Source organism: Orbicella franksi, chromosome 14 (genome assembly GCF_964199315.1).
Source record: "Orbicella franksi chromosome 14, jaOrbFran1.1, whole genome shotgun sequence".
In the NCBI taxonomy this organism is placed as follows: Eukaryota; Metazoa; Cnidaria; class Anthozoa; order Scleractinia; family Merulinidae; genus Orbicella; species Orbicella franksi.
The window spans coordinates 9759221-9775182 of record NC_138158.1 but is presented as its reverse complement, the minus strand read 5'-3'; the positions used below and the strand labels follow the sequence as shown (position 1 = coordinate 9775182).

Below are 15962 nucleotides of genomic sequence, written 5' to 3'. Positions count from 1 at the left end.
TGTTGTTTTTTGGCGAGTTTTGACTTGTTTTTGAGATTCGGAGGGAGTCTTAGGCCTCAGGTCTTAGTGTTTCTCGGACACTCGCTGCCGTATTTATTTTTGACGCGCCATTTATTTTAAGGTGGGTAAACATTTGCTTTTTGTATATGCGCGAAATTCTTGGATGAATAAGGAATAATCAATCAATTATACAACAATTATACAAAGTTCCATTTCTCGGACAGAACTTTCTGCGATTACATATTTAACTTATCTACATTGAAATTCCTTTGATCAGCTGAAAATCCCGACAATTTCTGCGGAAAATGGGTTCTTGTTAACATTGTGCATGTCGCGACGCGCAGTCTGCAACTGTCGAAATAAAATTTACACTTGATTGATTTCATTACTTTCAACTCCCGTCTATTGCTAAAATCAGCATATTTATATCAACAACTGAAGTTTTACGGACAGATATAAAATAATGACAAAGCCCAGTATTTTCCAGTGTATTTATGGTTAGCAAGTTGAGGTCCTCTCGACTAATAAACCATGATTTCTTGATACGTTGCGTGATGGTGCAGTTTCCGTAGACTCACAAGTTTAAAAGGACTAAATATTTTCATTTGCCTTCAAACTTCACGCTAAGCATTTTCAAAAGCTAATTTCTAAAAGTATAATTTACATACAGTTTTCTCAGCTGGAAGCACGAATATTAGCTGGCATTTGCAATCGGAGCTGATTTATCGTAAACAAACTCCGTGCAATCAGCGACCGATTCTAATATTTCCGCTGAGGAATAAAAGTAGACGACATTTCTATTGCCGTTCCTTGGTTCAGGCTTACTCTAAGGGCTTTAGAGTACTTTTCCGAACAATTTCAACTGGAATACAGACTGAAGTTTTCATGAAGGGGGTGGGGGGGGGGGGAGCGTCTGCGTAAGAGCTAAGGCTAACTAATCTATTTGTCTCCACTGGAACTCATCAACAAATCCCAGGACAAATGTAGCTAATGAAATAACGTTGTTCCCACAGTAAACATCCCCGAGCCAACGCGATTCAAAAGTTGTGTTCGGGAACATTAATTGTCCCAGTTACGTAGCAGGTCATCTGGCATTCCGACGAAACAGGTCACGTTACTGTTGATTGCACGGTCCAGAATCACAACCAAAAACTAAACCGTCTCGTGTGCACTTGCTCTTCGATGATGTCATTTGTTTTCGCCCCTGCTACGAAAAACAAGCCTAACCTACAAAATGTGTTTACTTCAATGACTCTCTCAATGACCCCCCCTTGACTTTTGTTTTGTTTTGTGTTTGTTTTTTTGTTTGTTTGTTTGTTTTTTGCTGGGTTTTAGTATACGTTGTGAAACAACGTTTACACGGGATTTTGCCAAGGTAACAAAAATGGCACATGGAGGAAAAACATTTTTCCTTTTAAGTTACATATCAATGACAAAGAGAGAAACGTGATTTGCTCGTAATACCTTAGACATCAAAACACCAATGCAACTGACCACATTAAATGTCGAGGGCGCTGCATGTGATCTTTTTTATGTATCCATGGGTATTAACTACGGAATATTTAGCCCCGAAAATATTGGTCATACTCACTGGTAAAAGGGTCATTTACCACGGTAAAGAGTTCCGAGTAACTAATTCCTAAGGGAGCGAATTTCCTGGAAACTAAAGTCCAAACATGTTTTTTCTGTAATCGTTTTTTCATCTGCAGCCTGGGATCTTATCATCAGGACTCTACGGTATCTTTACTCAACATTCATCACTAAAACACGACAAAATGTATAAATATTCACTGTAAAGTTACAATTTCTCTGATTTATCCATAGAGCGGTACGGTACTCCCTATAATGGCCTATACCTAAAGGCTGCGCCCTAAAGGGGTACCTTTCTCAGGCTTCAGCTATGTTGAAGGGGGGGGGGGGGGTAGATTTCACAAGTTGAGATATATTTAAGGGTGGTGAAATCGGAGTATCTTGACTCCCGCCTCAATATCTCTTCTGACAATGCCTGTTGTTCTCTCGTAATATTGTTCATTAACTTCATTCCAAGGGTTTAATTAGAAACGTGATGCAGTGTCGTTAAGTAGGTGTGTGAAAGGGATGCCTTTTTTGAATGAAAGGCATATGAAAGGGGTCCCTTTTCTGTCTAAATGGTACACAAAAGGGTCAGGGGGTGGACCTCTGGGCGGAGTCTCCAGGTATAAAACTTGCTAGATAACCTCCAGACCTAATATGTCACGTCCTTGTTGTGCACATGCGTGCATTTGTACTAGTACTTTAACTCATTCAAAGCATCTGTTCAAAAAATTTAGGTAGCACGGGAGGAAAAGAAGACTGCCAAGATCATCTAAATATTGGATTTCCCAATATATGTATGGAAATTTTCCGTAGTTTACTAATTAAAGAATTCTCTATCTCTGTTGAACTAAATCTCTCATAGTAGTCATTGTATGTCAAGCGTGAACATCGGAAAAAGAACATATTCTCCGCATATAAACCTCATCCCACGATAATTGTGTGTCTTAAAACCTTGTGTAGTTTTGTTAAGGTCGATACCTGATTGGTACTTGGAACATCGGAAATGGACATCAGAAATGATCACAAATAACCAAAATTACGCATTATTTAATCGAGTCCGTCAGAAGCGAGTCCCTGCAAAGATGTGATAGTGCTAATTAATAAATGGCACGTTACTCATCGTATAGTTTCTGCAATTTGAAAAAAAAAAGACTATGCTAATTTTGTAAAGGATTTACGTAAATAATTTGTTTTATTATCTCAAATTGTACTCGTTGTTATGTTTTCGGCTGTATTAGCTGTATTAACCTCCCCTGTATATGTATATCTCGACAGCGTAACACTTTTGCTGTTTTTACTTATTACCACTGCTGTAATATTTTCGTCACTATTTGCTAACTGACAAGTTATTCTTCTTCCAATCGCGACAATTCCTTGACGGATTTGTCGATTCTTCCAAAAGCAGAGCAATGGATTTGTGCAGGAGTTCAGAAAAGCAAGAGTTTCTGTCCAGCTGTAGTGGTTATAAGTCTTGATGTCCTGCTCCAGAATCTGGTGATAAAGGCTTACCAACAAGACGGGCAGGTTAAGCAACAAGTAAACTCCAACGATACATGAGATATTTCTTGTTAGCTTCAATTCTCTTTGTCTTCGAATGCTTTCGGAGATGGTACTTTGGGAAAGTAATTGACGATGATGTGCACGAAGAATAAAACAGATCGTCATACTTGCAACCACGGAAACCAGAAGACACAGAAACCACAAGATCAAATGAATGCCTCTCGAAATCTTATTTATCCCTGCCCACTGCAAACTTGTTAATGCGACGTTTAGGACCCAAATAACCGCCATAAATTTAAAAACACGATTTCCCGAAAAAACGTCGTTGTACCTCGCTCGAAGTCTAACTGCTACTAAACGTTCGTAGGAAACGGCACTTAGAGTCATGAAGGCCACACCGCAACAGATGTAAAACGCATTGGAATACATGACTCTTACAAAGCAAGGAACCGAACGATGCTGGTTTTCCATGAGTCTAAAACAAATGTAACCTGGTTGAACTGTTAGGCCAACAAGCACATCTGAGAGAGCAAGACATCCTATTAAAAGATTTGAAGGCGTTCGTAGACGAGAACTGGTAAAGATGGCTATGGCGATTAAAGAATTGGATATCACGGCCAAAGGAGAGGCAATAATGTTGATGATGGCGGTTACAAGGTTTATGGCGAAGCGTTGTGAAGCTCCGTCGAAATTGGAATCCGGGAAGTGAAAACATGTTGCGACAGGTAGAAAGTCCTGAGCTAATGTGTCATTAGCCATAAATGAGGGAGAATTTTCGCTTTCAGTGTCGCCGTCTTAAAGATGTATACGCAGAATTTGTTTGCGATTCTCGCAGAGGAGACAGCCTTGCCTTTGAACTCTCCACATTCGATGCCTCGCTTTCTTCTGATTTTAAAGTATTTTGCTTCAAAAATGTCGCCTTTTTTTTTTATTTGTACAGCGCAATAACGTGTGGTTGGGTTCAACGGTACGGTTCGGTTGAAATTCGTTCACGCTGCGAAAACAAGATATTGGAAATGTCCCGTGTTTTGTTTACTGATAAGTATTATGGTGAGTCGACCTCACCGCTTGCGAGATGCTGCTTAGCAATCTCTCAAATATGCATAAATGTGCCATGCTTCACTCTGAAATAGTCGCTATATTACTTTAACAAAAGTCGGAATTGTCAAACCAAATTATTTCACGAAGGGCGGAAATGTCCTCTTGCAAACACGTTAATGTTAACCGGGTATTGCTTCTTTCAGACATGATAGATCTAACTGCGTTATCGAGCATTATCCCCAAAATTAATTAGTCACAGAGCACACTTCAAGTTTGCCCATTTGTTGTTTTTTATTATTATTATTATTATTTTAATTTAAGCACTGAAAAAGAAAAAAAAATTAAATTAAATGTCTTTTCTTTCAATTGCGAGACAAATAGGTAAGGCCATTGTCATGTTTCCACTTACCGGATGCAAATTTCGACAAAGTATTAGAACATTTGGCAATGTCTTTGTTGGGTAAGTAACAACTTAACTAGCATCGTGGGTCAACGACCTTACACTCACTTAAAACCAGTATGTTGGCTCCCTGCTATGAAAGAGTTATCATTTCTAATGATTTTTATCTCATGTAGACAAGAATTCCACTTGAGCTCAGCAAGTTATGGATACTGACACAATAGTGGCAATATTAAAAAAAAGAAAGATCTTGCAGAATTATCATTAGGTGAAAATGAGAAAACATTTTCGTTTTTGCCTCAGTCCAAAAGAAGTATATGACTATATACAGACGCAGTCTCCTAAAAAGCAATGGAATTAGTGCTTTTACCTAATTCCGTGCTAGGTCTTTTCTGCTTCCTAATTTAAAACTCTTGCTTTGAAAACACCTGCTTTTTAATTTCGGCCTTACAACATAATATTTCTGTTACCCCAAGTAAAAACCTTTCTGAGCCATTTAATCGTTAAATCAATACATCGGAAAAGTGTCATATCGAGTTTTTACCATCTGGTAATTTCGTGATCAAAGCTTGGCAAAGCGAGAACAAAACAAAGTCACTGTAGGTTTTACGCGAGAAATTAAAATTCCCATTGAAATGCCATTTAGCACCTCTTAACATTAACAAGAATTTCTTTTTGTAGAATTCCCTTTGAATTCACGATCCACGTTCCATGCGAAAAATTAAATTAATAACCCCCTTTCTTACATTCAATTTTCTGCTAGACGCATCAAAAAGGAATTCGACATGATTTAAAGAAACTCTTACGTCAGTTTCGATCACAAGGGAAACTAGGAAAGCCAATGTTAATTTACCCGGGAGATAAAAAGCTAGCTAGAGATTTGTCGTGAAAGAGGGAGGGAGAAACTGCTCTTCTAAATATTCGTTATGTAAGGAGAAGTAAATAATAAAGGAAGTACAAATTTATTTACTTTATTTTTGTGCTCTTTACATGAACTATACATTTGAACTGACTAACTCAACACAAATTCCAGGTAGAACTTAAATAAACTCTACAGTTTTATCCCTTTCACATACATACATACATACATACATACATACATACATACATACATACATACATACATATTGCCGCTTTTCATGTGACGTCATCATTTTTCAAAATAAGAAATTACCAATCCTTCTGAAGTTTTAGTTTCAACAGATTGAAGACCCTCTAATAACTTGACGTTTTGCAGCATTTAAGCTCGACAGGGTTCCTCATTTTGAAATAGGGCACGTTTGAATTTCCAAGTTTATGCCTTGTGTGACATTAAAATGGCAGCCCGATAAGGTTCTCGAGTAGTCAAAAACATGGGTAATTGCTCAAGTTTTTGCTAACTAAACAGTTGTTGCTCTATAAAAAGTGTTAATTTCAATGTTTCGGAGCTCTAGAGTAATAACTTTTCGTTTCAATGGCAAAACTCGATGACAGATGTTTCTGTTACTTTACGGCCACCATGTTTGTGTCCCTCTGAGGGGCACAAACATGGCGACTTCATACAAAGCTCCATAAATTTGAGTGACACACTTCTCCGAATAACGGGAGAATGAAAAACTGCACAAACCTCAATCTTGGCGAGCTTGTTTATATATCAATCATCTTTCATATCCCAGCTTCTTGACTAAATTGATTGAATGGTTATGATTTTTATTTTTGATGGCGTGATACTGCAAACCAGCCATCCTTTATTTAAACACGATAAGATTTAAAGCTCAAAGCTTGTGGGGACGTGTAAAATTAATTACAATGCATTAATTATAGGGATAACATTACTTACAAAATAAACTCGCTACAATAAAAATTCTAAAATATACAGTAAGATTATAAAAAGGTACAATGTAAAAATGAATTTAAATTAGTTACCTCTAAGTAAAATAACATGTGGCTTTAGGTATTCCTTCAATGGTGGCCGCATAATAGCGGAGCTCCGGTGGCCCAAAAGACCGCCAAGCGGAGCCCCATACTCATATAAGAAAGAAAAGGAAAACCATGAATTGACTTTCCCACGGTTATCATGACTAGAGGTATTGCTTGTGGGTGCGTACGCACGACGGCGACGGCGGCGGCGGCGGCGGCGGCGAAGCGGGCAAGATGGCGGTGGCCATGTTTCAGCTAATAGGTTGACAGAGACGTGCAGCCTTCGTTTAAAGCGTATTTCTTTGAAATTGGACGTCCATGTTATGGTCAATTGACACCTGTCAAACCAAAGTATAATTGGTCTTGTATACAAATGCATCTCACTGCTTTTGTTTTGTGTAGTTTGAGATCATTCAAACTCAAAAGAGAAGGCCATACAATAAAAACAGAAAACCTTACCGCCAAGTTACAAAACTCAAATCAAAATTCTCGCTTATCCTGGGTTTGCTTAATCGGGCTCAGTTTTAAGCTTAGCTAAATCTATATATTATTTGGTAACTAAATTAAGGTAGCACCTCTATTAGGGGTCGCGCCCACCTTTTAGCAGTCCTATGTTTGATATTTTAACCAGTCTTAATATAGGTAACAAATACAATGTTTGTATGGACAAAAACGCGCGACTTTGACAACTGGCCGCTAAATATATATATTAAAGTGATCACATCATTCAGGGCCGATGTATACAAGTTCGACTGCATCACGAGCCAGAGCTAACCGGAAGCTCAAAAATTCGCCAGGTCCGGTTGCCATGGGGTGATGTCATTTATCTGTTAGGTTGTTGTCATCGCAAGACTTTTGCGGTTCTATTGTGGTTAGCGATAATTGCTTTCAGTGAGAGTAATTGTGTACAAAGGTAACCTGGTTATTTTCAGATATGATCTGGCCACACAATTGATATTTTATAATAAATTTTCATAACGCGGGAATATTGGGCGGTCATATATAAAAAAGACTTCGACTTCGAATGAACCCGTCATCGGTCGTTGAAAACGGGCACAAAACGAGATGTGCCTCTGAGTTAGAGGATATGGTGTCTCTCTGACGCATTTGTGCGAAATTGAGCCAGTTTCCAATCGAATTTGCCTCGAGGAGTTAAAGAAGGCGCGTGGGTTTTTTTTTCACGGGAAGGGAAACAAAAGAGCTGCCCTGACTATACATTTGGATTGGTTTTCGCTTAAACCATAAAACAGTTCTTGAAAACCAAACGAAACCGCGAGCCACGATTGATTTATACATGAATTCATTCACCCAAGAACGACGGAGAGAACCAGAAAGTGTTTTCAGCTTGCGCTGCCCGTGACCAACCTCCCAGAGCATCGAATCGAGACAACAGCTTCAAAACTCAACAAGTCAAACGCACCAAGTTAAGTCTTGCGATTAATATTTTATTTATATCATAACTTACACCCATTGTCATGCTTTTAGATTGTATGGGGAATAGAGAGCTACTAAAATGTTACAAAAACCACATAATTTTTCAGTAATGCGTGACACTATAGGATACAAAAAGCAACAACAAAATCGTCATTTTTCCCTTGCGCGTGACATTATAGGAACATGTTACGTATCCTTTTCTGGTTCATCCAGGCTGAAGTCCATGCAATACAGTTGCTGAGTGCTTCAGAATATGTAACAAAATCGTAATAGTGATTTTTCCGTCGTGCGTGATATTATAGGGACATGTTACATATCCTTTCTGGTTCACCCAGGCTGAAGTCCATGCAATACAGTTGCTGAGCGCTTCGAGATATGTAACAAAATCGTGATAGTGATTTTTCCGTCGCGCGTGACATTATAGGAACATGTTACATATCCTTCCTGGTTCATCCAGGCTGAAGTCCATGTAATACAGTTGCTGAGCGCTTCGAGATATGTAACAAAATCGTGATAGTGATTTTTCCGTCGTGCGTGACATTATAGGAACATGTTACATATCCTTTTCTGGTTCACCCAGGCTGAAGTCCATGCAATACAGTTGCTGAGCGCTTCGAGATATGTAACAAAATCGTGATAGTGATTTTTCCGTCGTGCGTGACATTATAGGAACATGTTACATATCCTTTTCTGGTTCACCCAGGCTGAAGTCCATGCAATACAGTTGCTGAGCGCTTCGAGATATGTAACAAAATCGTCATAGTTATTTTTCCGTCGTGCGTGACATTATAGGAACATGTTACATATCCTTTCTGGTTCATCCAGGCTGAAGTCCATGCAATACAGTTGCTGAGCGCTTCGAGATATGTAACAAAATCGTGATAGTGATTTTTCCGTCGTGCGTGACATTATAGGAACATGTTACATATCCTTTTCTGGTTCACCCAGGCTGAAGTCCATGCAATACAGTTGCTGAGTGCTTCAGGATATGTAACAAAATCTCCATGGTTATTTTTCCGTCGTGCGTGACATTATAGGAACATGTTACATATCCTTTCTGGTTCATCCAGGCCGAAGTCCATGCAATACAGTTGCTGAGCGCTTCGGGATATGTAACAAAATCGTGATAGTGATTTTTCCGTCGTGCTGTTTCCAGAATCGCTCGGCATTTCTCGTAAAGAATTACATTATGTACTCGAGATTTCTATCGCTCTTGAGAGCTTTGTCATAATTGTTGAGATAATTTCCTGACTGCCCATAACATTAACTGATTTTCAAAGTGTCGGTGCACATGATCTTCGAATTCGAATACTAGAAAATTCAGATTATTTTTGGAATCGCTAAGCAACAAACATGTATACAGAGAATACCCTAAACAGGTTTCAATCAGGCTTTCCGTGGAAAATCTGAGAACATTTCTGACTCTCGAGCATTTCTGGGCTGCTGGGCATAGTCCCCTCGCTTAGTGAATAACAGTGATAACTGAGATTAGCGAAAACGTTTCATCTATACGTGCTCCGTAGCTTTACAAGGGTAAGAAATGTATCGAAAAGTCTAAGTTTTAAACTGGCGTTTGCGCCCCAACCTAGAAAACACATTGTTTCAACGTTATTTTTTCTTTTAATCCAAATTCTTCACGTCAGTCACGCGATTTCCCGAATCGCCGACTATTAAAATGTTTTGTATCTTTCTGACACGATGGAATTGTGTTACAGTAAATATAATTTCACACTTCAGGATTATGACACATTCGTGCAAAACTTGTCGCGTTTTGTGGAACATAAACGATCACCGACAGGGATATGATTACACTGGAATGTTGCAAGACACTGGATATCCCGTGGAGATGTAGGACTAAAAGTTCTACATCTCCACGGGATCCCAGGTCTGTTTTTTGGTTGCTAAGAACGTCTGGCTCGTTATGATTTACCCTGGACTTTAGAGGGGAAGCTGATTCCAAACGTCCATACGTTTAACAGCTGTAAAGCTGCAGTGGTCAAACCTGTTTTCTTCCATTTTCAGATAAATAAAAGAGTATCAATTGTTTGACAATTGTGTTTTTCCATGGCAACCATACTTCAAAGAGCAGAGAATCTCAAATTTACAATTTGAATTTTTGAATCACATTTACAGTTTTCGAGCTTTTTTGGAGCGTTTTGATGTTGCTGATTTTTTTTTTTTTTTTCAAATCGAAGATTGTCGATATAAGCGCCCGGAATCTTTTGCTTGTTGCATTTACATTGATCGCACAGCCACTGTCACCTCCTCTGTATTCACCATATGCCTGGCGCTATTACTGTTGCATTTAGTACTATGCATTCTTTCATTGCTAATCAACAAGTGACGGGTAATTCTCTCTGGTATCGCTATAACTGCTTGTCGAATTCGACGGCCCTTCCAGTAACAGAGAAACGGATTCGTACATGAATTAAGAAAAGCAAGAGTTTCTGTCCAGCTGTAATGGTTATAAGTCTTGATGTCCTGTTTCAAAATATGGCGATACAGTTTTATGAACAAAAGAGGCATGTTAAGCAACAAGTAAACCCCAACGATAAATGAGATATTTCTTGTCCGGTTCAATTCTCTTTGTTTTCGGATATTTTCGAAAATTGTGCTGTGGCAGTGTAATTGACGATGATGTCGACGCAGAATCAAACTGATTCCAATGCTTGCAACCACGGAAACAAGAAGACAGAGAAGCCACAAGACGAAATGAATCTCTCTTGAGATTTGGTTTATTCCTGCCCACTGCAGACTTGTTAATAAGATATTCAGGATCCAAATGGCTGCCATAAACTTAAGAACGCGTTTTCCTGTAAACACGTCGTTATACCTCGTTCGAAGTCGAACGGCCACAAAACGCTCGTAAGTCACAGCGCTTAGAGTCATGAAGGACACTCCACAACAAACAAAGAAAGAATTAGAATATATAACTCTTACAAAGCAAGGGACCGAACGATGCTGGTTTTCCATGAGCCTAAAGCAAATGTAAGATGGTTGGACTGCCAGGCCCACAAAGACATCTGAGAGAGCAAGGCATCCGATGAAAAGGTTTGAGGGCGTTCGTAGACGAGAAGTGGTGAAGATGGCAAAGACAATTAAAGAATTGGATATCATTGCGAAAGGAGAGGCAATAATGTTGATGATAGCGGTTACAAGGTTCATGGTGAGACGTTCTGAAACTTTGTCGAAATCGGGATCCGGCAAATGGAAACATGATGTGACAAACAAACGATCCTGCATGGAGGTGTTATCTGCAGCCATTGCTTCCTCTACAGTTTATATAATGTGGCACTTGGAATTTATACCATTGGGTCTTGAGGCAAAATAAGTCTGTCACTGAAACCTTCCCTTCTTATTTCAAAGTGTTTTGCTTGGAAAACATCTGCTATTTAAATTTGATCCTTACAACATTGGCGTTGAACAATTGACCTTTTTGAAGCATTAACAATATACATCAGTAGGATATGTGTTTCCAGATCACGTTTCATGGATAACTATAATGGTGAATCAGAACTTGTTACTATTTTTCTCTTAACTGAAACACAAAAAGGCGATCAGGGGTTATTTCTTTTTCAAAACCCTTTAGCAACCTTATTTCCTTCTTTCGGAAATGGTAGATGTGTCACTTTGACAAGTGTGATCTTTGTTACTCACGGCTCACGGAAATTCTCTTCGACATGTGCATCTTCTTTAGTATTAAACTGACAGTGAAGCTTTAAACTGTAGCAAGCAAGCACACTCGGTGAGAAATATATCTCGCTGCGTTTTCCAAAAGGCGGACCCCAATGAATTATAAGGGTACAATTAGTGGCAAAAGTCCGGAAAAAGCTTTTTTTTTTTCTATTGAAAAATCAGATAACTGTTTTTAATTTGATCATCGCAAAAAATGGAAAAAAAAAATATCATCGCATCCGGCTTGCACCGCCGCAGTGGATGTGACACTCTTGTCAAGATGAAATAAATGCCATTGTGAACTGCTCTCTGCGTGGCTTCATCTCATGTTCCGATTTGACTGTTTACCTATAGTTTAAATTTGAAGTTTATTTACTTTTTTTTAATTTTACTTAATTTTTACTCTTTCGTGTGGGGCGGATTGCGCTAGAGCAAATTTTGTTTGTTCAAGGGAAAAATCTGACAACACCTAACGTAAAATAAGCACGACCGACAGTTTTAAATACTTGCCAAATTTTTGCGAATTGCCAAAATTTCGACAATCTTCAAAAAAGCTCAAGTTCTACCCAGGAGGTTTCAAAATTTTAGCAAAGCAAACAACTTTGAGTACTTTGACGAGACAAAAATAATTTTTACCAGTCTATCGAACTCCTTTTTACAGTTATCTTAAGAGAAACGAGGAATAAGAGCGACGCTATTAATGGGCTGTTTATGACTCGTATCCAGCAATTTGGAGATCAGATCGCCTCTGCGAGTCGACAATCTCCTTCAATAGCAAATATAAACTCAGTATGGAAGCAAGACAATCTCCTTCCAGCGCAAGCAGCGCAAGCAGCAACCCAACGGAAAAAAATGGCACGGATTTAAAAAAAGCATTAATAATTCAAGTCAGTTAAACAAGAATTCATGGCCATGGCTTTGTTTAGATATCTAATCCAAATTACTACACATTGTTACGATTCCATTTCTCCAGTTTCTCCTTAGTTTTAGTTTTGATTGAGAAGATAATATCAACAACACTCGAGGCAGTGTTTCATCGCATTCCCAAATTAAACACCTCGAAGTTCGTCAGAAATACTCCGCTACGGGTCATATTTCCAACTCTCTTCTCGATGCTCGGTGTTTGGAAACGTGGTAGAATACGTTATTTTGCGTTTGGCGTATCTTCCACTAAAATGCTTATCACGTGTTATGCTGCGAAATGCTTGGGTGATGAGAACAGGCCACAAAAGTTTCCACAAAGCACTTTACACCGGAGCAATAACAATAACAACAAATAAGAACCGGTTAAATTGTGTACCCTTGTGCGGCGATTTTATTTCGGATGACTGACCTGGATGGCTCGATTTCCAGCCTTTCGATGAAAAAATAACAACGGAAGAAGTCAATTTACTATATGACAGGGGAGGTGACTTAAGGCCGTAATAGAATCTTTGATGTGCACGCAGACAAACTCCCATTTCCGACAGAACAATGCAAGAAAAGGTTACCTCACCTAATTTGACGAAAACTGCATACATCACAGAGTTCGAAATTTGGACCGAATGACACATTTTAAGAGCATCGAGTTACAGCCCCAAATAAATCATTAGTAAGGACGTATAGATAGATACTATATGTCTTGCATTAAAATAAAAATTCATTCGACGTCGCGTCGTGGTTACTAAAACTCCCTACCAGCACCAAAATAGATCACGTTGACGAGAATTGTAAGACCTCCAGTAAAGTCTAATTCACTATTTGGTGGGGATATAATTATTGACTGACAGAGTTTTCATTAAACAGTGCAACATGTACGTACAAGCCAAGGTTCACGTTGAGTAAAGGCGCGAAAAAAGTGCATTTACTACCACTCTGAAGGCCTTATGCGTCCGATGGCGCGATGAGGACTGATGGTGATGATGATGACTACCGTTCCATCTTGACAAAGAAGATGAAAACTCGTTACGTGTGGCAGCAGGTCGTGTTTGTCGATGTCTTATTCCTAACTTTCGAAATAATTAAAAAGAACTGTCTTGCTCTCTTGACTTTCTGAAGTGACCACTAATTGGAGTAAGGATTAATTAAAACCGTTACAACTTGAGAATCCCTTTTTGAACAACTCAACGTTAAAGGAAAGTTGATTTAACTTGGGTGATTTGCAGATGCAGTTCGATCAACAGTTAAACGTTTCAAATGATAGTCTTGAAGGAATACGAGCAGTTTATTTTGGGATTAACCAATTGCACTGGGTAAGGTAAATACATCTGACATTATAGAAATGATTGACTGCAGCGGTACGGTTACAGCAGTTTTCATTTGAGTCTCGAAAAGTACGTCATGTACAGTACATCCACTCAGAAGTATAATGAAAAACAATCGAAGCTCGCTCCCACGCTTCGCCTCATGTACACGCACATAGTGCCAGTTTCGATTGGTTGATTGGATTGCCTGCATTCTCAACTATGGCTGAAGAGATTACTTTGGTTTTGGCTTTACGACGCAAATGAACTCCGTTCCAACGTGGTTACTTAGTTGCATTTTCGTGGATCGTAAATTAAATGGGAGTTTTTCTGAGAAAAACACTAAATTCAGATCGATGTTGAAGGTTGCGCATTTAAACAGCGATCTTATTTTTCGCGTGAAACCTGCAATGACTCTGGTTTGAAACGAGTATGTGAATCACAACCGTTAAGTTTTGATCACGCAATTACCGGTTGATACATGTAAAAACTCGATATGACACTTTACCGATGTATTGATTTAAAGTCTCTTGATGAAGGTTATTGCTTGAAGCCAAGGCAAACATTATCTACGTAGGAAAGCTAAAAATATAACGCAAATGTTTTCAAAGCAGGAGTTTTAGATTAAGAAGCAGAAAAGATCGTGCACGGAATTAGGTGAAGACAAGATTGCTCTTTAGGAAGCTGCGTCTTTATATATTCATATATGTCTTTTGAACAGTGCAGAGACAAAACGGACAGTACTGTTTGTCATTTTTCCAATAAGGATTAATTCTGCTGAAGATCTTGTGATACTTTTAATTGGTAGCATTCATTACTTGCTGAGCTCTACTACCTTTTAGTCAATAACAGATAAAAGTCATTAGAAATGCTAACTCTTGTAAATAAGTTTAAGGCCGTTACCTGACTTACTTGCTAGTTGAGCTGTTACTTGAACATCAAAGACGTCAGAGAGCGTTAAACATCCGATGATGAAATTTGAAGGCATCAGCAAAATACTCAGCGGCCGTTACTTGAACAATTTTTCTGACACCTTAAGGTCCTTGAACAAAATGTCATCTTTTTTATAGAGCCGTCCGCGTGCAACCTTAGGTTTTAGTAGTTATTATATACATTGTTAGATTCACCGATATATTTCTACCTTGCAATTTAGTCCAATTTGTCCTTTTTCTCACTCTTTTTCTTCTGAATTTTACTTGTCTAGTGCATGTATTTACTTTAAGGCAAATTAGCACACTCTATTCCTAACAGCCTAATCAGCCTCAATAACCCGAGTAGGCGTAGAACGTAGGCGAGAACTGGTAAAAATAGCAACATGGATTAATATGAGGGAACTTATGCACGTTGATAATGATATTACAAGGTTCTTTGTCAAATGTGCTAAACGTTCGCCGAAATTTACATCCGGTAACTGGAATAGCTTTGCCAATTTTTTTTTGCAATTGAAAAAAAGATTTATTCATTATTTTATTATTTTATTTATTTATTCGGGTTTTCTTTTGCAAAAGAAAAAAAAAGGTTCTAAGGGAGCTTTCACTGCATCATAAGAACAAACAGAGAAAATTGAAATGTGCTCTGTGACTAATTAAGTTTGGGGATAATGATCGTTAGGCAATTACATCTATCATATCTGAAAAGGCGCAATACCCGGTTAATATTACCGTGTTTGCAAAAGTACATATCCTCTTTGCTCGAAATGATTTGGTCTGACAATACCCGTCCGTTTGTTTAACTATAATATAACCACCATTGTGAAGCGTGGCACAATAATGTTTCAGTGATTACCAAAAGGCATCTCATAGGCGGTGCAGTTGATCCACCGTAATACCTCTCCGTAAACAAGATATGGAATGTTTCCAATATTGTTTTCGCAGTCACAAGTTTCAGCCCAGAATTATGTTATTGCGATGTTCAACTCAAAGTTAAACGCAGATATTTTCAATATTTTGAAATCAGAAAGCAAGCAAGACATTGAACGTGGAGAGTTCAAAGCTAAGATTTTCTAAACTGCCAGAACCGAGAACAAATACTGTGTTTACATCTACAGTACAGAAAGGCGACAAAGCGAAAATTCTTCTTCATTTATGGCTAATGAAACACCAGCTCAGGACTTTCTACCTGTCGCAAGATGTTTTCATTTGCTGGATCCCAATTTCGACGGAGCTTCACAACGCTTTGTCGTAAACCTTGTGACTGCCATCATCAACATTATTGCC

At 38.6% G+C, this 15962-nt stretch overlaps 4 protein-coding genes across 4 annotated transcripts in view; 2 read left to right on the top strand and 2 right to left on the bottom strand.

Moving 5' to 3' along the window:
* LOC145467188 (BTB/POZ domain-containing protein 6-like) overlaps window positions 1-15962 on the top strand; it is a 248144-nt gene that overhangs the window by 161319 nt on the left and 70863 nt on the right. The window lies entirely within an intron of this gene.
* On the bottom strand, window positions 2143-4358 carry LOC145468392 (adenosine receptor A2b-like). The gene has a single exon (XM_081452086.1). The coding sequence runs from the start codon at window positions 3832-3834 to the stop codon at window positions 2776-2778; it is 1059 nt and encodes a 352-aa protein (XP_081308212.1). The 5' UTR covers window positions 3835-4358; the 3' UTR covers window positions 2143-2775.
* On the bottom strand, window positions 9853-11148 carry LOC145468396 (adenosine receptor A2a-like). Its single transcript, XM_081452089.1, has one exon. It carries the CDS (start codon window positions 11111-11113, stop codon window positions 10085-10087), a length of 1029 nt encoding a protein of 342 aa, XP_081308215.1. The 5' UTR covers window positions 11114-11148; the 3' UTR covers window positions 9853-10084.
* Window positions 15630-15962, top strand: part of LOC145468921 (adenosine receptor A2b-like) — a 1393-nt gene continuing 1060 nt past the window's right edge. Inside the window, exon 1 of the mRNA XM_081452630.1 lies at window positions 15630-15962. This exon is cut by the window's right edge and continues 1060 nt beyond it. Coding sequence (XP_081308756.1) covers window positions 15831-15962 — 132 coding nt within the window. The 5' untranslated portion in view covers window positions 15630-15830.